This window comes from Mytilus galloprovincialis, chromosome 11, assembly GCF_965363235.1.
Source record: "Mytilus galloprovincialis chromosome 11, xbMytGall1.hap1.1, whole genome shotgun sequence".
In the NCBI taxonomy this organism is placed as follows: Eukaryota; Metazoa; Mollusca; class Bivalvia; order Mytilida; family Mytilidae; genus Mytilus; species Mytilus galloprovincialis.
This window is the reverse complement of record NC_134848.1, coordinates 71,113,092-71,135,050: the sequence shown is the minus strand read 5'-3', so window position 1 is coordinate 71,135,050 and position 21,959 is coordinate 71,113,092. Positions and strand designations below refer to the sequence as shown.

The window sequence follows — 21,959 nt, the reverse complement described above, 5'->3', positions numbered from 1 at the left end:
ATTGGGAAATTTCGGTAACAGCACGCAGTAACGATTTCGTCGTAGACTGCTTTATAGATATAGGAAGATGGGGTATAAGTGCCAATGCGACAACTCTCCATCTGAGTCACAATTTGTAAAAGTAAACCATTAGAGGTCAAAGTACAGTTCTCAACACGGAGTCTAGGCTCACAGCGAACAGCAAGCTATAAAGGCCCCCCTCGAATGACTAGTGGAAAACCAACGGTCTAATTTTTGTAAAAAACGAGAAACAGTCTGATCTTTATAAAAAAAAAAGGAGAAACGAGAAACCCATATGAACCACATCAACAAAAGACAACCACCGAACAAAAGATTCATTTGCATTGCTACTTCATAGTGATATGCAATAGTGTAGATATTCTGAGCATTCGCTTCGAAATAAAACAGTGTTTTTTTTATTAATTTATAGTGCAACGGCGACATCCGAAGAGACGCCTTTTGAGGAGTTTAATGCACCTTAAGACTTTGGAAATGTTTTAAAATGAAAGAATAAATGGTGAAGAGTTTTGTTTCATAGGCAATCATACCACATCTTCTTATTTCATTGTACAAAAAAGCAATGATACACCAGAATGTTAACTGTTACTTCGAATCATACCATCACTACTTATGTTGAACGTGTAAATATAATATATATACGAAAAGATACATTTTCTTTTATTTCTAGATACATGTATTAGCAATGTTTAATTTGTACCTTTCAAAATTTTTTTTTAATTTATTTAGTAGTTGTGGTTAACAAGGCATTCACCTTCCGTGCATTACGAAACAATAACAATTCGCTTCATTTGTAATTATTTTACATATGAATAAACTTTGATATGTACTTTAGTACTTTATACAAAACAACTATCGTTTGAAACATGGGTTCAATGGCCAAGTCTGAGATTCATGTCCTTGTCGGACATGTGTGCACCAGCTGTCAACTCGAGTCAAACGACAGTATATAGATATAGGAAGATGTGGTATGAGTGATAATGATACAACTCTCCATTCAAGTCACAATTTATAAAAAAAAATAAACCATTATAGGTCAAGGTATGGTCTTCAACACGGAGCCTTGGCTCGCATTGAACAGCAAGCTATAAAGGGCCCCAAAATTACTATTGTATGTAACCATTCAAACAGCCTTATCTATATATAAAAGAAAAGAAAAAATGCCAACATATGCAACTATGATCACATGTATAGGAATGTCGTAAGAAATTGAACAAATTTTGCCTTTCAGATGTTCGATCAACAACTTAACGCCGAATAAATGACATTACCAAGAAACTTAATAATTTTTACCAGAACTTTAAAAAATTTGTCCATTTTGGAATAATTTTTCTTTTAATGTGAATTGATCTGAATTATATCTGTAAAAAAGACCTATTTTTTAGAGACTTAATTCTATTAAAAAATATTAATTTTAATATGCATGCTTTGCTTATACATACATGTTTTAAACCAGAAGGCATCATTTTAGAGATTTTTGTATTGAATTGCACATTTCTATATTTGTTCTATTCTAATTTAATGTACTGAAAATCTGAATTAAGACCGGTAAAATACTAGTGCTCTATATAAATCGTTATTTTGCTGAAGTCGGTAAAATGCGCTAAGGAGGCTTTTTTTGCCAGGGCCTGGTTAAATAGCACCTAAGAGGCTATTTTGACGGAGCCGGCAAAATAGCCACTGCCCAATCATTTCAAGTTCAGGGGAAATTCAACACGGTGTGTACGGCATGTATGTACAGTCACCAATCGATTTATTTTACTTGAGCCGAGATTCGTCAGAGATGAGGTTCTTTATTAGTCAAATAGCATACGGAATTTCAACTATTCCATTATAATTACGTTGAAATATTTGTAAATACGATTTCCCTAACCTGGAGGCAGGACTCATATATATATGCAAGCAAATACGAACTTCATGTACATTTCTGTAAATAAATTTTGTGCATGTGCAACGTTCTGGTGGAGGATTTCATTACAATTTGGAATAACTTGTGAATATGTTAACATTTTTAAAAACTAATCTGTTTAGGTAACACAGCTAGCTGTGTGCGCTCCAACGTTGGGGGGATTTACATAAAGAAGAAGAAGAGGGCGACTCTGCAATGGGGCGGGTTGGTCTAAGACGACTATTTAAAGGGACGAGTTGTCTTACTTCCAATTTTAGTGAAGTTATTTCCCTTGAACCGTTGAATGGTAAAAATTGACAGTTCTGTGTAACTTCATAATAATTAGTTTGATAGATGAGTTCATAGTTCAGTTGTAAGTTTGAAATGAACTTTACTTTATGATTAATTTAAACACAAATATATTCAAAATAACGTATCCCTACAAATTATCACTCTGGACACCTGCAGTGCCCGGCTGTTTGGTGATAATAATGTGTAAAAAATTGAGACATCACAAATCAACAGATCAAGTATCCATATACCTCAAAAATATTATGTCCTAATCCCCATTAAGGCATTATGACACCAGGATAATTGTTACAGTTCATTCTTTAATTAAGAAACAATTCTTTCATGCCATGCTCTATGCTCATTTTAACATGGGTAGGCATTATATTTGTTAATATCTTAATACCGAGTGTTAGCAAGGTATTAAATGTTTACAAATATAATGCATACCCATGTTAAAATGAGCATAGAGCATGGCATGATAGAATTATTTCGATTCTAATAGGAATATTTTGAACTTTTGTACTATGAAGCGGACCTATAGTTGATAGTAGCTCTCTAGGCTCGAAATGTCGCCATTTTGATTTGGTGAACCAAAACCCTATAGAAAAATCAACAGTTTATCAATAAAAAAGAACAGAAACATTTAAACTTACTTTTAGAATGTTTTGTCCTAGCGAGCAACACCAACACACATGTCCATTTTGATCTCTGGCGTTGTTCAAAATTCATCTGACGTTGCCATTTCAATTGTGACGTCAATCACGTGCAGCCCATGTTCTATTCTATTAGAACATGGCTTTGTACCCAAAGCTAAATAAGCACGTCATATTAGAAATCAAATTTTAATCTCCAGTATACTGTCATGACTGCAGTATAAACCATTCACTGTTTTATTCACACTGTAATGTACATGCTGTAGCTACATTTATAGACTGATAGAGGGAGAATAGTGTTGGCCACCAAAAGGACTTGACTACAGGTCAGATATATGTAGTGAAGTCCCTTTCGTCTCACAGGTCAGGGCTCCATAACACATTTCAACCTTCAGGTTTTTTTTCACCATGTTCACCCTAGTCCAAATAATTATGACGTTTTGAAAGGCTATAATATTTTTTTCTTTGACGCCTTACCATTTTGCTAACAGAATGCTTCACTTGGTTACATGGTTAAAGCAAAAAAAATAAAATAGCCTTCCAAGACGTCATAATAGACCACTTTCGAGTCATTCGTCATTGGAAAAAACTCGTCAATTATCCATGCCTTTATGACGTCATTTACAAGATAAAGGGGATGCCTCTATCCCTGCACTATTACCGTTCATCAAGCGTCTTAATGATTGTCATTGTGCAGGATAAACTAGAAATAAAGTTTATTTTGTAAGTACTTAATCACTATTCCCTTATGACAGCAGCGCTGATTGTCAATTATATTATGAGTATTTAATTTGCCAAATAATTCGTGCAATATAGCATTATAGTTTTTCAACCACTTGCTTAACATTGGAACCGAAGTGACAATGCCCCTAAATGATGTTCACTAAAACCAGAGTTTTTGATGGAAATGCATCAAACTCGAAAGTTGTCTATTATTTGGTATAGTTTGCACCTCACAAGTTCACCCTGTGGTTGTGGTCCGCTCGCACCCTATTTTTATTCAACTGTCAGATGAATAAGAAATCAGGAATATATTTGACAGTTTATTTCGATTTGTTTGATGTGTTTGAGATTTTGGTTTTGCCATTTGATAAATGACTTGTTTTTGAAGTTTCCTTGAAGTTCATTATTTTTGTTATTCTTCTCCCTTTATTGTGCCTATAGAGCTATAAACAAATATAAGCACTGTAGTCTGTGAAAATTCAAATGTACATGCAGTAAGAAATCCTAAACTATTGTCATTCTTTTTCCCTCATATATATTGAATTTTACATGTACATGATATACTGGTATTTGTAACTAAACATTTGCCCTTAATGCTAAAGGAAAGTATCAAGAAATGGGAAATGTGTCAAATTGAAAAGTACCAGTACATTGTATTATAACAACCTGACAAAAGAGCAGAAAACAGACATAATCTGTGTCTGTTCGCCCTTATTCCTGTTGGTTTAGACGTGTTAGAAGTATCTGTTTGCCCAAATACCCATTTGCCCAGGGGTCAATCTCCCTCATGTTTTTAATTTGAACAGATCTAGAGCATTAAAAGTTTGTTAAAAAATTCCAAGAATAGTTGTATTGCTGCAACCAAATAAATATTTTTCTATGAATTGAAAAGTAGAGCAGTCAAGGGTACTACTTAAACAAGTGATTTCAAAATCACTCCTATTAAAAATTTTCACACACTTTTCAAAATCACTTTAAAAAGTAATTTGAGAAGTTAAAATGTAATCACTTCAATAAGCATGATAAGTGTTTATAACATTTTTTGGATATTTTTTCCACAAGCTTGATTATTTTTGGGGTAAAAAGACAAGAATTCTATTGAAAAAAACACATATAAACAACTATGTAAATACATAAATTGTCTTTTGCTTGATAAGCCTGTCAGTTTTTACAGTTTATTTGAATATGCAAAAAATGGATTAATTTGTAGATCAGGACATATCCTTGAAATAAATCATTCTAACTCTAAAGAAAACCAATCAGGTCACCTAATATTGTTGACCTTTGTCTGATAGAAAGAGTAGTTAATGAATATTTGATTACAGAACAATTCCCAAGGGTACTTTTAAAAGCTTTAGCGCACTAACTTACTGCCCAAGCGCACTGGTGAAATTGATATCCAAAGATAAAGGGATAATTTATTTACATTTTGTTTGTACAATGATGTAGAAATTATAGAAAAGCTTGTGAAAATATGGAAAATCAATGAAATTACATGAAGCATTTGAAGATCAAAGGAAACACCAAAATCACTTAAATAGGTGATAACTGAATTTAAAAAATCACTAAAATAGGTGATCATGAAATCACTTGTTTAAGTAGCACCCCTGACTGTAGAATGTGGGAATATAACATGTATAATGTATTTATTTTTATCATTTTATTGATATTTATTAAAAAGTTTAATAATGCTAGTCCATTGTAGTCAGTTGAGTTGTACATGTTGTATGCAGTATAATAATGAATGAACTTATAAACCTTTTCATGTTTTAGAATTTGTACATTCATTGACATTCTGATATTCTTGTATTTACTCATTCAAAGCTGACTACTTTATCAAAACAAAATGTTGATTTTATTATGATCATTGATCCATTAAACATGTTAAAGCACATTATTCATGTTATCACAACAATCAGTGAGTATCGTTTTTTATCATGTTTATACCAAATAAATTATTATATCTGAATAATTTTCATTTTGAGTTTATAAAACTTTTAAAATACTTAATAATATTTATTACTAAAAACACATGAACATGTAGTGAGAATGAACCCAGGGCAAACAGACTACAAAATGTCTCTGGGCAAACAAACTTAGAGCAAAGGGACCCAAGGTAAATGCACCCAGGGCAAACAGACCCAATACCAAACAGACCCAAGGCCACCGAGGTCAACACAGTGAGGAAAATCGTGAAGCCAGAGGCAAGCTTCATCTGGCTCCAAAAAAATAATCTATTCTGGCTCAGCAAATGGACGGCTTTCCTCTAAAACATTCAAATGAACAAAAAACAAACAAGAGTAACACAGGGTAGAAGTTCCTGAATTGAGAAAGGCCCACAAATGAGGTTGAGTCAAACATGATTAGCCATGCAATGTGGAATAAACAACATGAACAAAAGCACAGCAAAACAAATAGTAAAATATATACATGTACGGAAGAGTGTATATATTTTTTATTCAATGAAGAATTCAGAAAGCTTAAGACTATCATACTATTATTCATGCTAGTGATGCATGTCATGATAGTAAAATGTAAATTTAGTCTTTCTGCATGGTCTCAGTGGGTCATTTTTTACTACAGATTGTCATAGATATAGGACATTTTGTCAATGTTTGTAGGAAGATGTGGTATGAGTGCCAATGAAACAACTCTCCATCCAAATAACAATTTATAAAAGTAAACAATTATAGGTGTTCAACACGGAGCCTTGGCTCACACCGAACAACAAGCTATAAAGGGCCCCAAAATTACTAGTGTAAAACCATTCAAACGGGAAAAACAAAAATCTAATCTATATAAAAAAACAAACAAACAAGAAACACGTATAAATTACAGACAAATAAACAAACGACAACTACTGTATGACTGTAATGACTGTACATCAGATTCCTGACTTAGGACAGGTGCAAACATTTGCAGCGGGATTAAACCTTTTAATAGTACCAAACCTTCTCCCTTTTTCTGAAACAATAGTATAACATTACAACATAGAAAAACACATGATAAAATATCAATTGGAAGGCTCAACTCAATCAAAAAACATAAATTTACACACTATGAAGGAATAAATTTGATCTGCGATACCTGAATGCAAATATGTTGTCATGTTTGTTTAATGAACTTTTTATTTTTTTCACAGAACAACTGAATGCAGAACTAAGAATTTTCATGTACAATGTTTGTGTATATTACTGTCGAACGGTAAATGCAGAATAACGAGGAAAACTTCGAGCTTTTAATAGCTTAAAAAAATGAAAATTGATAGAAAATAAATAGTTAATCAAGTACACTAAACAAACTGTTTTGATAATGGCCATGGAAACACCAGATGGTATAATTATAAGTTCAGGCAGTTCTTCTGCTAGCAGTGAGGAATTAAAAAGACCAAGAAATTGCATTAGTTCTATTAAAAGAAAAGACTCCCTGCTATCACGATGGAAAAAATCAGGGCTGGCAGTCAGAAGATATCTAAATTGTTTAGATGCAAAACAATCAGATAGTTCAACAGATGAGGAATTATTAAATAAAGTCAAGACTGGTCAGCATACTAAAAATAATTACGTAAAAAAATCCTCAATGTCAAAACACACATCCAATATAGACAAAAGACTGACTGATTGTTCTGCTAATTGCACTACAGAAGTTCAAAACAATAATAGAATTTCAATGGCTCGTAAATGTTTACATCAGGACAAGATTTGTCATAAAGAGGAAAAATATGTCTATGGTGAATGTTGTACTGCTAATGGTTTGCTCACTGATGATTATTTATCCCTACATTCCAGTAGAATCTGTACCACTGATACAGACCAGTCTGATTGGTGTCAGAGTGTGGACCTGATAGAAAGCACCTGTGATTGCTGTAGTAGTCAATGTGATAATTGTGATATGATAAATAATTGTCATGCATGTAAGAAAATGGAGGGAGACCAGAACACAAGCAATTTTTATGCATTCCTAGGTCAAGATGAAGATAATTTCTGTTCAGATCATTCCAAACTGTTACTCGACCATAGTGAAAACCATAAACTTAATAGAACTGAAAGATTTAATAAACCTTTTAAAAGAAGTAAAATTCCTGTTAATAAATGTCTGACTGATAAAGCAGCTGTTGAAACTAATCAGTCTGGTAATAATGGAATCCAGAATGAATCTGATATATTTTTTTGTAAAAGATGTCATTCTGAAATAACAATCAACAAAAAGTATCAAGATACTGATTTATTTTGTAGAAAATGTCGATCAGAATGCAATTTAGGTATTTTCAGAAATAGTTCTAAAACGTCATATGTTGACAAATCATCTGAGAGAACAAGTAATGATTACAGTAGAAATTCTGTGTCAAAGAATTCAGATAAATTAAATATTAAAAATGATGACATGATTCATAAAAGAGAAAGATTTTCCCTTTCTGACAAAAAAAATCCATCAAAGAGAGAAAATCATAGATTGACTTCTTATCCGTTGCGTTCTGATTCTTTATCAACATATGGAAAAGTTGATCATTCAAGCATGAAACATTCTCTTCCTGAAGAAAGTCCTGTTGTGACAGAAGGATATAATATTGAATATCTAGAGTCAGCCATAGACTACAGTCCCTCAGGGTTCCTCTCTAGCTTAGCCAGAATGAGCTTGGGTATGTAATTAAAGATGAAAAAATAGTAAGTTGCCTACACTCAACATACTCAAGGTTAGAATTCTGTATGAATCTGTTTATTGGGCTAGATTGACCTTTATTTCACCTCTGACTTGCTGATCCTGAATATAAAGTTTGTTGAGGAATTAAGGTACTTGAACATTGTATTTTTTTTTTACCAAAAATCATTAGGATCATGTACATGTTCATGTAAAAAAATATTGTTTACAAAACATCTATAATATATATGTAAAAATAAGGAAATTGTGTATGATTGCCAATGAAACAAATATCTGCCCAACATGAAAAATATGAAACAATTGTTGAATTTAGAGAAATTAAACAGCCGAATTTATAAGAAAACAAATGACAAAAAAAAAACAAATGACAGACATGAACATATAAACAAATGACAACCACTGAATTATTGGCTCCTGAATGTTGCAGGGTTTTACATATATTTGTGAGGGCTCAACCTATATTTATAAAATAATCAATTACATTTTGTTTTTGCATACTAAATGTAGATTCCTACTCTGCAACAAGTGTTTTACGATATTTCTCCACTCGAGACTGTTAAATTTTATTATTGAAAGCGTGAGGCTTGCCAAGCTTTTTAAATGATTAAAATTCAACTGTCGAGAGTGGGGAAATATCGTTATACAAGAGTTACAGTGGTGGAATCTGTTTCTCTTATGGTTTTTATCCTTCCTTTTCAAAGATTTGAGGAAAGTTGTGTACTTTTGATGTGACGTCATCAGGCATGGGCGCCTTTTTTCAAGACATCATAGTTAGAAAATTCAGAAGATAAAAAGAAAATATAGCGTCACAATTAAATTTCAACCAATCATTTGCCGAGAACAGATGTTTCACTAGTGAGGAGAGACATTTTTCTCACACTGGTCAGCATGGTCAGGAAATGTGAAAATAGCACAGAAATTAGAGAAAATAGATTATAACATCATGAACATCATGAATGTAGTAGAAACTGATTAGAGAAACAACAAATTGATTTGAAATAAATGTACAATGTATAACAATGATTATAACATTTACTTGTTACTACATGTACAATGTATTTGAAATTTATGTTATTTTCAGAAAATCTTTCTGAAGAATCTACAGATAAAATACATATATCTGATGATGACAGTCTACCACCAGCTCCTAGTTCCATTCCTGGTTTAAATTTTGCGATGCCCTATCTCTCTGACAGGTTAAAGAACAGTATTGCACAACGTCTTGGTCAAGAAGGAAGTACTGATGTTAGAAATGATCAGATTAATAGAATTGAATATCAGGTTCGTATACAATGGTATACATAGAAATTACAAAATTGGGATACCAATAAAATTCAGAGTATCCTTCATAAAATGTCTTGATTATTTAGTTTGAGAAAAATATTTGATCAAATAATTATAGGGCACTCTACACCTCTAAACAATCATGACAATGTGAAAAACCCATACCATATACATGATATACTTTATTGAAGTTAGCTATAAAAAATGTAAAACTTTTCAAATTAGAGAACTTACAGCTACAAATGTAAGTAATGTAAATGATTTATAAAATGTAAATGATTCATAAAATGTAAATGATTTATAAAATGTAAATGATTTATAAAAAAAAAAAGATATGACCTGAACACATGCATGACATTTATTAAGTGTATTGTGTATGACATTTATACATGCATCATATATAATTCTTACAGATCATTTATAGATATTCAAAAAAGTGTTATTGTATATTAAGGTTAACATTAATTATCTCCCTTTCTTCTTCTTTTGCCAGATGACAGACTCTTACATATACACATACACATGTTTATATATCAATTTAATTAATCCAAACCATAGATCTGTTGGAATTTTTCACATACTGGTAGAGTTTGAAGAACTACAATCATGATTATCTTCCAATTTTATTTTTATCTACTTGAAAAGGAAACAGAACAACTACCTGACAGTGAGGATGAAGAGTCTTTTCAAGGGAGACAACTGGTAGTAGATCAGAGCACAGAGAATATGACTGAAGAAGAGACCCTAACAGATTTACTCACTAATCTGGAGAAGATTGATATGATCAATAATCTTTTACTTAGTGACCAGGATGATTGGGATATCAGTAGGCAGCTTGGAACAGTAAGTGTATAATACTATGTTAAGCAACAATTTTTAGCATATACTCATTATTAAATAAGGCAAAATAACAGATTCAGCATGTATACAACAACAGCTTAAACTTGTAAAAATATATGGAATTTTACCTCTAGATGACATTTGATTTTTATGTTCTTGTTAGTCATGTTAGTTTGCTGTCTTGTTTAAACATGCACAAAATCTATTGTCAATTTTGATATTTCAAATTTTTATATGTCAATTTGTGTTCACACATCAGATTCAGGCTTGTGTCCAATAACCTCACTACTTGTGAGTTTAGATTTTGATATATTTTGCAGACAGCTGATACTAATCAAACTAAAGATGAAGAAAATGGTTCTGATGGAGGAGAGGCTGACGATGAATTTGAATGTGACTGTCAGTTCTGTGTAGGCTCCAGTCTAGATGGAGATGGTTGTCATAGCAATGAAGAAGTTGCTGAAGATAGAAACAGTCATGAAAGTTCTGAACAGAATATACTCTCAACTGTGGAAAATACAGATTATGGCTTTAACTTTTGGTATGTACACCAATAAACTAAGATTGACAGAACTAATAGAAGGAAAGGCATAAATGCATAGGAAAAAAATAAATACTATAAAAGATAAATATTAGGTTTAACCAGATCATACTTTTAAAATATATCCCAAAAAAATATCAAACACTGGCAAACATTTACACAAATAGATTTTTATGCCCCACCTACGATAGTAGAGGGGCATTATGTTTTCTGGTCTGTGCGTCCGTTCGTTCGTCCGTCCGTCTGTTCGTTCGTTCGTTCGTCCGTCTGTCCCGCTTCAGGTTAAAGTTTTTGGTCAAGGTAGTTTTTGATGAAGTTGAAGTCGAATCGACTTCAAACTTGGTACACATGTTCCCTATGATATGATCTTTCTAATTTTAATGCCAAATTAGAGATTTTACCCCAATTTCACAGTCCACTGAACATAGAAATGATAGTGCGAGTGGGGCATTCGTGTACTGAGGACACATTCTTGATTTTTTTAATTTGGGCAAATTTCCCGAATTTCAACCCATTTTTTCCCTGGAAACTTAGAGGGCTTTAACTGTTAAATTCATGTTCATCAATTAAATTCCCCGTATTTATTTATAAAGTATGTAAAATGAATAATATATACTAATAACAAAAAGTCTAAAATAAACATTTAATAATGTATGGACTTGATCGAATCAGTTACGTTCAATATTGACTTTTCTTTTCTTTGTGAATAGTTGAACACAGCTAGTATATGCTTAACTCATCCCCGTTAAGGGGTTAATTTGAAGGTCAGATGAAAAGTTTGGAAGAAAAATAAAATTAAAAATACAGGTCTATGAAATGAATTTAAGAAGGGAAATATGTCTAAAGAGATGACAAACTGACTTAAGTGCAGAAAAACAGCCTAATGCCAACAATGGGTCTTCAACACAGCGCAAAATCCCTCACCAGGAGACAGGCTTCAATTAGTCCCTAAACAAAAATGTGAACTAGTTCAGTGAAAAATATGCAACTTATTAATTTGATTATTTATTTGTCTGTTTATAGGATGTCTGATAGAGTAGATGAAGATGACAGTATGTTTACTATAAACATTGAAGAGTTATCTCCCCTATTATATTATTTGTCTGTTTGTAGGATGTCTGATAGAGAAGATGAAGATGACAGTATGTTTACAATAAACATTGAAGAGTTATCTCCCCTAGATCTGCTGATGAATGACAGAAGAAGTGAACTAGAGCTAATGTTTGAGGTAATAAGGGGGCTCGCGGGTATAAATCAATTTTTTTTTTTAGTTAGGATTTCCCTATATTTTTTATAAATGAACTTTATCATATTGTAACGAAAACTGAGCGGTCAGGCTTTTGATGTTAAACTATAAATATGTAACCCTTAGTGTGTTGCTATAAGAATGTGTTTTATAACAATGTATAAGTATATATGAACTAAAGTTATAACTGATAAGATAACAATCTGCCTCCGAAAGAAGCATACCTTTTTGTTAATGTCATCTTTTTCTGTTGATTTAATAGGAGAAATAGAGGTAATATCGAAACAAAATAAGACTTTTAAAATAATTACAGAAATCGCTTAAATTTTACAATTATTTAGTTTATGTACAGCTTATTTGAAAACAATAATAAAAAAAATAGGACACCGATGTTTTAAAAAAGATATTTCAATTTTAATTCCAAAAAATTGCATTTATCCACCAAAGGGAGATAATTTGGAGCTTTTTCAATGATAAAAACATTTTAAAAGTATTTTTGGGGAAGACGGCTTCAAGCCGTCAATCCCCAATGGGGTTGACCAGAGTGACATTCCCTCACATCATTCATTTTGTTTTTATAGTGTGGAAAACCCCCCAACAAATCTTACTGAGAATGATGAGATGGGGAGACACAAATGAATAAATTGACTTTAAACACTTTTTTACACATTTCCCTTCTGTTTCTCTCGAAATTATCGTATATTGAGCTCTCCTTTACACTATTTACGTTTCTTTTACAATCCGGAAAAGTCAGTATGACGAGATATTCTAAATATATCCAACCTACAGTGATATTGTTTGCCTTAAATTAGCGGAGAATAAAGGCTTTTTCCCCTGGAGAAGAATCCCAATTTTGAAAAAAACTGGCTTAAAATTATTCCCAAAAAGACAACTTTTTTCCCAAACAGTGCAGTCTTAGTAGTAATTGTGCATGAATTCAAACTGAAAAACACTCATTTAAACAATTTCTTACCTAAAATGACTATGTGTGCACATTTGAGGGTCTATTTATGTATCATCACAGGGTCTTATTTTAAAGCAGGGTTTGACTCTTGAAAATGGGTCTGTAAATTGAAGTTTCAGTCATATTCATGGTTTATTTTAAATTTCCCAATTTGATGAAAATGACACATATTTTCCCAATAAAAAAGGGTAGAGGTAGTTTTGAAAAAAGCCAACAATATCACTGACCTACATTATATTTTATAGTGACGTCATTGTTGGAATGCCACACTACGCATAAGCAGGGATATCCTCCACTGGTTATTTAAATCATTCTCAAAGATTGTGCACTTATTAAAAAATAGTATTTGTTAAATTTAAACATAATGATGGTTGCTGTAGATGATTCAAACATCAACATGCAATCCTTTAATTTGTAGGTCAACAACTTTCATAGTAACCAAAAGTCCGAGGGCCTACATGAGATTGGGGAGAGAAACGATCTTTTCCATTTTTTCTGTAAAACTCTGTTTTGAGAATCTTCCTCCAATTCAGGAGCACCTCAATTTATGAGCTAATTATCCACTAAAATAAACACTTAAAATGTGACATTTAGTATATGATAAGTAGTCTTCCATTAAACTAAATCTTGTGTACCAACATAATCATTGTAATAGTAACAAAAAAAATTACAAATGTTGTAGTTTAAACCTATGTATTCATGAAATTTTACAAATATTTCAAAATGTAGGATTTGGAAACAAGCTTCACACAGTTTACATCAATCATATTGTTATTTTTATTAGTACCTGTATCCCTGTGATGAGAGATGTAACTGGGAACTTTATCAATGGAAATTTAAAACTGAATAGATTTTTCAGTCCTAACTTTCTTAATTAATTAAGAAAAAAATTAAAAATCTTAAGAGTACTGTCACAAAAAGTGGAAAATGGCCCTAGCCTGCAGTTCAGTTGTACACTATTAAGATTTCAAAAATAATTGTAGTTGTTGTTAAATGACAGAATTCAACTAGTTGAATTTTAGATAATTAACTATCAACTTTAATTGAATGTTTAGATTTAGAAGATGCAGATCTCTTCCATTGGTCTAAATTGAATTCTAAACTAAAGAAACGAAATTACATTAAACAACAATTGATTCCAATAGTGTCAACCTTCCACATGTTCTAGTTGTTCTTTTTTTTCCATTCTTTATATGAAGACTATCAAAAGATACCCCCCCCCAAAAAAAAAGAAATAGAAACAAGGGCCGTCTTTCCCCTCAGAGCTATTCAGCTCTTTGATTGTACCATATCATTAAGTAATAACTAATAGTGTAATAAATAAAATTTGTAATAAAAAAAAAAATGTGTAATTTTTTGCTGAAATTTTTGTACCTGCGAGTCTTCTTAACACCTTATTTTACACTAATAAAGAATTGATTTTTGATATATTGAGCTCTGGCTTTATGTCTCCACTCCATATTGTAGGATTGGAAAGCCAGTGGTTCAAAATAGTGTGAGCCCGAGGTCTGGGACCTGTCTTTTCAAGGAGGGGAATTATTTTTGAAATTACAAAAGTCAAGGACCTACCATTCTATCCTTGAATTTCTAATAAAGGACCTTTCACGAAAAATTTCAAATGGTTCTTGACCTTTCATTTTTTAATGCAATGAACTCCTGGTCAGCTTTCTGAATTGAATGGATAAATCAAACTTAAAGACATGTGTAAACAGTGTTCCAGCTAGGTTTTCAAAAGGGCAGGGTGCCAATCCTGAAAAAGGGCATTTAACGCGCGATATGATAATATGAAAAGGGCATATTTTAATAAAAGATGTTAATCAAACAATTGTGTTTATTCGTTGAAACACAGGTTATACAAGAACAACATCTTTAGCCCATATAGAACTCTATCTTTCTACTTTTAAGGCTGAAAAACTTGTCAAGCAGCTTGTCACACAAGTTTTTTTATCATTGCTTGGCACAGTTGAACTTTATATGCAGTATGTTTTGAAAGGAGATCTGTTTCATACTGTTTCTATGGTCTACCACATTTTACCAGTTTCACCTTTCTACCCCTGCTGTGCTTGATGGCAATACAGCACAAAACAGCTGTGCTCAGTAAATTCACAATTTTAGGATATAAAGCAACAGTGAAAAATAGTATCAAAAATAAAGAATACAGAAAAAGATGACCAAGGCACCCTACCAACACTGCTACTAAGACCCTCTTTAACTTTTCCCATAACTCAAAATAAATACCTAAACATATATATTCTTAAGCAAGAAGTATGGAGACACATTTTAGAATATGTAAATGGGTTACTCAATGCTAGGAAAAAAATCAGATTGAGTTATCTTTCTTTATTCCGGTGTGCTCCTTCTTTGGAGGATTATAAACAGTACGTAAATATGATGTAAATATGATCACAATATGGCGGCCGATTTTGTTATTTTCGTATCAAAAATGAAGGCAGTCAATGACAAATACGTCTGAATTTTCTGTTTATTTTACAGAAAACAAGTAAAACAATGTCTTCAATGAGTTTATAATGGTTTTCCAACTTTTTGTCATTACGTTTCTTCCATGAAACTACGGTAAACATCGCAAATTGTGCCCAAGTTGTTGTAACTTGTATGCACATTTCTTCAAAGATAATTGCCGACTGACCGATTCTATTTGAACGAATTAATGTTGATGATCATTAATGACCCATCCGATAAACGGATTACCTATAACAACAGATTATGACACCAGTTGTAACCATTGATTAGCTTGGGGGTGGTAAACAAAGTCATAATCTTTTCCCCAGGTAAAATTTAGTAATTAGCGTATCATATCAATACACAAATTAATATGCAATCGATCTTCAAAAAAGGCAGGGCGCCCTGGAAACTGTAAAAAGGGCACAGGGCGCCACTCGGAAAAGGGCGGGCGCCGCGCCCTCTGAAAAGGGCCTAGCTGGAACACTGTGTAAATATTGTGTAGAAAGTATATCATATACTAACAAGATATCACATGTAATTTTTCCTTAACTGAATTTTTTTATTTTCTTATGATAATGATTGCTTTAAGCCAAATCAGCACAATAAGGCTATATTGCAGCAATGAAATTGAAGTTTAACAAATTTCCTGTTTACCCTTTTTCAATATTTAAAAAGAGAGAATACAACTGATTCAAATGAAGCATAAATTTGCAAAGAATGGTAGCAAATGCAGAATATTGTTCTGTTATTTGTTTCAATGGTAGTTTGATATTAAAATGTCGTAATATTTCCCAGCAATAATGCAACAGGATTAAAATCATAAGTCTCAACTCCTTTAAAGAATCCAAATAAAATCTTTCATTATTTTAAGTATTTAACTGTTTTAATTTCAGAATGTTATAATACAAATGCTTGCTGTCCATCCAGACTTACTTGGAGAACAGGCTCCACCTCCTGCTGCTCAGTCTACCATACAGAACTTACCAATAACTCCAGTGACAAGTCTACAGATAAGTAAGTCTCTTAAAAGCTGAAAATCTTAATAAAAAGACACACACAAAACAAAACAAAAATATGAGTCCAGTCCTGTTCATTAAACACAATGTCTTGTTTGCGCTGTTGCCCTTTAGTTAAGAATTATAATGAACTTATAGTGTTTTTAGATATATTATCTCTTACTGTGTGGGCCCCATAATATTATGGCCTCAACCCAAAATACAGTTTTTTGGCTCCAATTTCTCTCCATACTTTTAGAAGTCAACTGTATGATCTGTATTTAGAAATTGATGCATGTTCCCTCAACATAAGGCAATTTATTGTCATATTTGACAGCATGAGCCCAAATGAACTTCAAAATTGAAATCCGGTTTTTCAGGAGGGGTCAGCTTCCAAAGGTCTTCCTCTGGTTGGCACAAGCAGTACAGAGGTCTAAAACTTCCCAAAGAAGTGTAAAAGGACAGGCATATAACTAATGATCGTGTTTATCATTAAAATATACCTAAGGGAACGATTTGTCCGGTTGCAGGTCCAGGTGAAGCGAAATGTTGCAAAATTTCAGAAAATTCCTGAATTTTGGTTGAAATGATCTTATTTTATCCACCACACCCAGATCAGTTTCATTCTGACCTTTTGTTGTGTTCACTGTGGTCCACTCTACACTTAGAATACAGTGAGACACATATGTCAGCATCCCACGTCTTCCAGGTCAATAAATAGGACAAATGACCAACTTTTGGGCAGCAGAGCACCCCCTTATTCAATCATTCCCCCCTGTGATCACATAAATAAGCATCAGCAGCAGGGTATCAGTGGGGGATCCAGAAATTTTTATAAGTGGGGCCCACTGACTGCCTAAGAGGGGGCCCCTCTCTATGGTCATGCTTCAGTGATTTCCTATATAATCAACCAAATTTTTCCCAGAAAAGGAGGGGCCCAGGATTTCCTTTGAACAAACAGAAAAACTGGCTTTTTAAAAATAAATAAATTGTTTCCAGACAAAAAATTTGATCTAGAAAATGATGAAAACAGATTATATCAAAATTTAATGTTCTGTTTCTCACATATATTACAATGTAGTACAGTTTTGTTTTCATTAAAAGGTCAAAGTTTATCCTGTCCAATTTGTCTGTGCATCTTTGAAGAATGTGACTCTACGACAACATTGCCATGCCAACACCATTTTCATCCTCTCTGTATAAAGGCTTGGCTCAGCAAGGTATGTATTCTCAAAGTTCAGTAAAATGAGGACTTGTTATCTTTAAATTTCCCTCATCAAGATGTAAGTGTATGTAAATTGAAAATTTCAGAGAGTAATTAACAATCAACTTTTTTTTTTAGAGGGAATAAGTGTATTCAGTAGAAACATTGGTTTTCGCACAATAACTTTAGTTTAAGTGAATGGATATCTATGAAATTTTACCATAAAGTTCAATATCACAAAAAAAATGTTGGGATTGATTTTTGGGGTTACGGTACCAACAGTTACGGAATTAGGGGCCAAAAAGGTGCCAAAAATAAGCATTTTTGTAACTTCCAGACAATAACTTGTGTGTTAGAGTATGGATCTCTCTGACATTGTACTACAAGGTTCCATATCACAAAGGGAAAGCTGGAATTGAGTTTGGGGGTAATTGCCCGAAATGTTTAGGAATTAGGGCCCAAAAAGGGGCAAAAAATAAGCATATTCTAGTTTCCAGACAAATAACTTGTGTTCAAGTGTATGAATATGTCTGAAATTGTACTGCAAGGTACCATACCACAAAGGGAAGGCGGGGATTGATTATGGGGGTAATTGCCTTAATATTTTTAAAAAAGGGGCAAAAAACAAGCATTTTTCTAGTTTCAGGATAATAACTTGTGTGTAAGTGTATGGATCTTTCTGAAATTGTACTTCAAGGTTCCATATCACAAAGGGAAAGCTGGGTTTGAATTTTGGGGGTAATTGCCCTAAACGTTTTGGAATTTGGGGCCAAAAAACAAGCATTTTTCTAGTTTCCAGAAATTTTCAATTGCACAGTATTGTGCAATAGCAAGAAATATCCAATAGCACACAATATTGCGCAATAGCAAGAAATTTTCAATTGTACAGTATTGCGCAATAGCAGGCCTCTACAATAACTTTTTTTTCCAACTTGTCCAGTAGGACAAGTACATACCAAAACTTACTTGTCCAAATGAAATTGTAAATTGTCCCAAAAAAATCTTAATAATCTTTTTGCATTTTAAGTTGATTCAAGGAACAAAATGAATTAAAAAAATAGAACAGAATTTGATTTATATCTTTTGAAATACTTTTTCAAAAATATGAGTCAAGAACAACTGAATCTAGTCATGTCACAGGACTTAGGTTCTAGTTTTCATCAATGCCAAAGTTCCATCAGACTCTGCAAATGAGGTCTGATAGGCCTGTCAATGTACACTCATTGGATTTGTATCCTGTTTTTATAGGACTGCAAAATTTTTCTTTTTGGTCGTATATTAGTATCACGTTGGCGTCGTCGTCTGCGTTGTCGTCGTCCGAATACTTTTGGTTTTTGCACTGTAACTTTAGTATAAGTCAATAGAAATCTATGAAATTTAAACGCAAGGTTTATGATCATGACCACATAAGGAAGGTTGTGATTGATTTTGGGAGTTTTGGTCCCAACAGTTTAGGAATTAGGGGCCAAAAAAGGCCCAAATAAGCATTTTCTTGGTTTTAGCACTATAACTTTAGTTGAAGTAAATAGAAATCTATGAAATTTTGACACAAGGTTTATTTCCACAAAAGAAAGGTTGGGATTTATTTTGGGAGTTTTGGTCCAAACAGTTTAGGAATTAGGGGCCAAAAAGGGCCCAAATAAGCATTATTCTTGGTTTTCGCACAATAACTTTAGTATAAGTAAATAGAAATCAATGAAATTTAACATAAGGTCTATGACCACAAAAGGAAGGTTGGGATTGATTTTGGGAGTTGAGGTCCCAACAGTTTAGGAATTACAGGTCAGAAAGGGTCCAAATAAGCATTTTTCTTGGTTTTCGCACCATAACATTAGTATAAGTAAATAGAAATCTATGAAATTTAAACACAAGGTTAATGACTATCAAAGGAAGGTTGGGATTGATTTCGGGAGTTTTGGTCCCAACGAATTAAGGGCCAAAAGGGGCCCAAATTAAAATTTGTTTGATTTCATCAAAAATTGAATAATTGGGGTTCTTTGATATGCCAAATCTAACTGTGTATGTAGATTCTTATTTTTGGTCGCGTTTTCAAATTGGTCTACATTAAGGTCCAAAGGATCCAAAATTTAACTTAGTTTGATTTTAACAAAAATTGAATTATTGGGTTTCTTTGATATGCTGAATCTAAACATGTACTTAGATTTTTGATTATGGGCCCAGTTTTCAAGTTGGTCCAAATCAGGATCCAAAATTATTATATTAAATATTGTGCAATAGCAAGAAATATCTAATTGCACAGTATTCAGCAATAGCAAGAAATCTTCAATTGCACAGTATTGTGCAATAGCAAGAAATTTTCAATTGCACAGTATTGTGCAATAGCAAGCAAGAAATCTTCAATTGCACAGTATTGTGCAATAGCAAGAAATTTTCAATTGCACAGTATTGTGCAATAGCAAGAAATCTTCAATTGCACAGTATTGTGCAATAGCAAGTATTTTCAATTGCACAGTATTGAGCAATAGCAAGAAATATCTAATTGCACAATATTGCGCAATAGCAAAAAAATTTCAATTGGAGTTATCTTTCTTTGTCCAGAATAGTAGTTGAATCAACTTAAATCATTGTTTTATACAATATACAATGTATATTCACTTTTACTACCAACTGATAAATTAAAACAATCTTTACCATTCAATGATAACAAGCACTTTTTTTACATTTTAATATTTTATGATGTATTTAAATGAGTAGTTATTGTTGCAAACTCCATTAGAAATTTGAATTGAGATCAGTTTTGGAATAAGGGGAAGGGGGATGTGAAGCAAAAATTGGGGGGGGGGGGGTTCAATTTTTCTCATTTCAGATTTCATAAACAAAAAGAAAATTTCTTCAAACATTTTTTTGAGAGGATTAATATTCAACAGCATAGTGAATTGCTCAAAGGCAAAAATCAAACTTTAAGTTTATTAGACAACATTCAGAAACCTATGCTGTGTCAACTATTTAATCACAATCTAAATTTAGAGCTGAATCTAGCTTGAATGTTGTGTCCATACTTGCCCCAACCGTTCAGGGTTCAACCTCTGCGGTCGTATAAAGCTGCACCCTGTGGAGCATCTGGTTATTAAATATATATGATGTATTTCTTTTCAGTCAGGAACTTGTCCAGTTTGCAGATTTACATTAGAATGAGGAGACAACAGATTGGAAGGAATTTGAAATGTTACAAAGCTCTGAATAACTAAATGATAAAATCTATTCACATTCTGCTGCAACAATTCTGTATATTTGTAAGACATACCAAAGATAACAAGAATACAGATGTAACACAGGAGGAAAATAATCCTTATAGTGCTATGAAAATATGAGTTAATGGATTTTAAAATAATACAAGATTATATGTGACTTATGAAAACAATAGTAAAGACTATTATTACAATAATGAATTATATTTGATTAGTTGTGACAGTTTAAAAATGTAAAGAGACTTTTGTCTTTAATCCTGGAGACACAAAAATATTAAATAGTATAATGTGTCAAGTCATAAATAAAGAAGAATAGATATAAATAAATATGACAGTAAGACATGTAAGAGTTGAATGTCAATGCAAGATAATTAACAGATTACATTCCATGTATGAAATACTCAAAACTATATACCATGTATGCCTATCGGGGCTCATGCTACCAGGCAACTAGGGCGAAGAAGTCGCTTTCCCGACCGTCACTTCGCTTTCCCTGACCCCCAAAAGCAAAAACAAGCCGCCCTGTTGTTTATGATACTCACTTTCAGTCGCTTTCGTCATCGGACATTTTTAATTTTTTCCAAGTTGATGAAACATCATTTTTTTATTGATAATTAAAGAAATTCAGATATAAACGATTAATTTTTGTAAGAAAAGAGGTTGTACATTGTCTTTACAGTGTGTAGCAGGTTATTTAATAAAAAGACAACTTTTTATATGACAGCAAAAATTGAAAATTTTTGGTTGTATATTGGTATCACGTTGGCGTCGTCGTCTGCGTCGTCATTGTCGTTGTAGTCTGAAGACTTTTGGTTTTCGCACTATAACTTTAGTTTAAATAAATATAAATCTATGAAATTTAAACACAAGGTTTATGATCACAAAAGGAAGGTTGGGATTGATTTTGGAAGTTTTTGGTCCCAACAGTTTAGGAATTCAGGGCCAAAAAGGGCCAAAATAAGCATTTTCTTGGTTCACACT

General features: G+C 32.6%; 1 protein-coding gene across 1 annotated transcript; it reads left to right on the top strand.

Moving 5' to 3' along the window:
• Positions 1–2,197: 2,197 nt before the first annotated feature.
• LOC143052741 (uncharacterized) lies at positions 2,198–21,320 on the top strand. Its single transcript, XM_076225848.1, has 9 exons — positions 2,198–2,279; positions 6,716–8,212; positions 9,314–9,513; positions 10,162–10,359; positions 10,677–10,897; positions 12,011–12,125; positions 16,464–16,584; positions 17,670–17,785; positions 20,887–21,320. The coding sequence occupies exons 2-9, from the start codon at positions 6,886–6,888 to the stop codon at positions 20,923–20,925; spliced, it is 2,337 nt and encodes a 778-aa protein (XP_076081963.1). The 5' UTR covers positions 2,198–2,279; positions 6,716–6,885; the 3' UTR covers positions 20,926–21,320.
• The last annotated feature ends 639 nt before the right edge of the window (positions 21,321–21,959 follow it).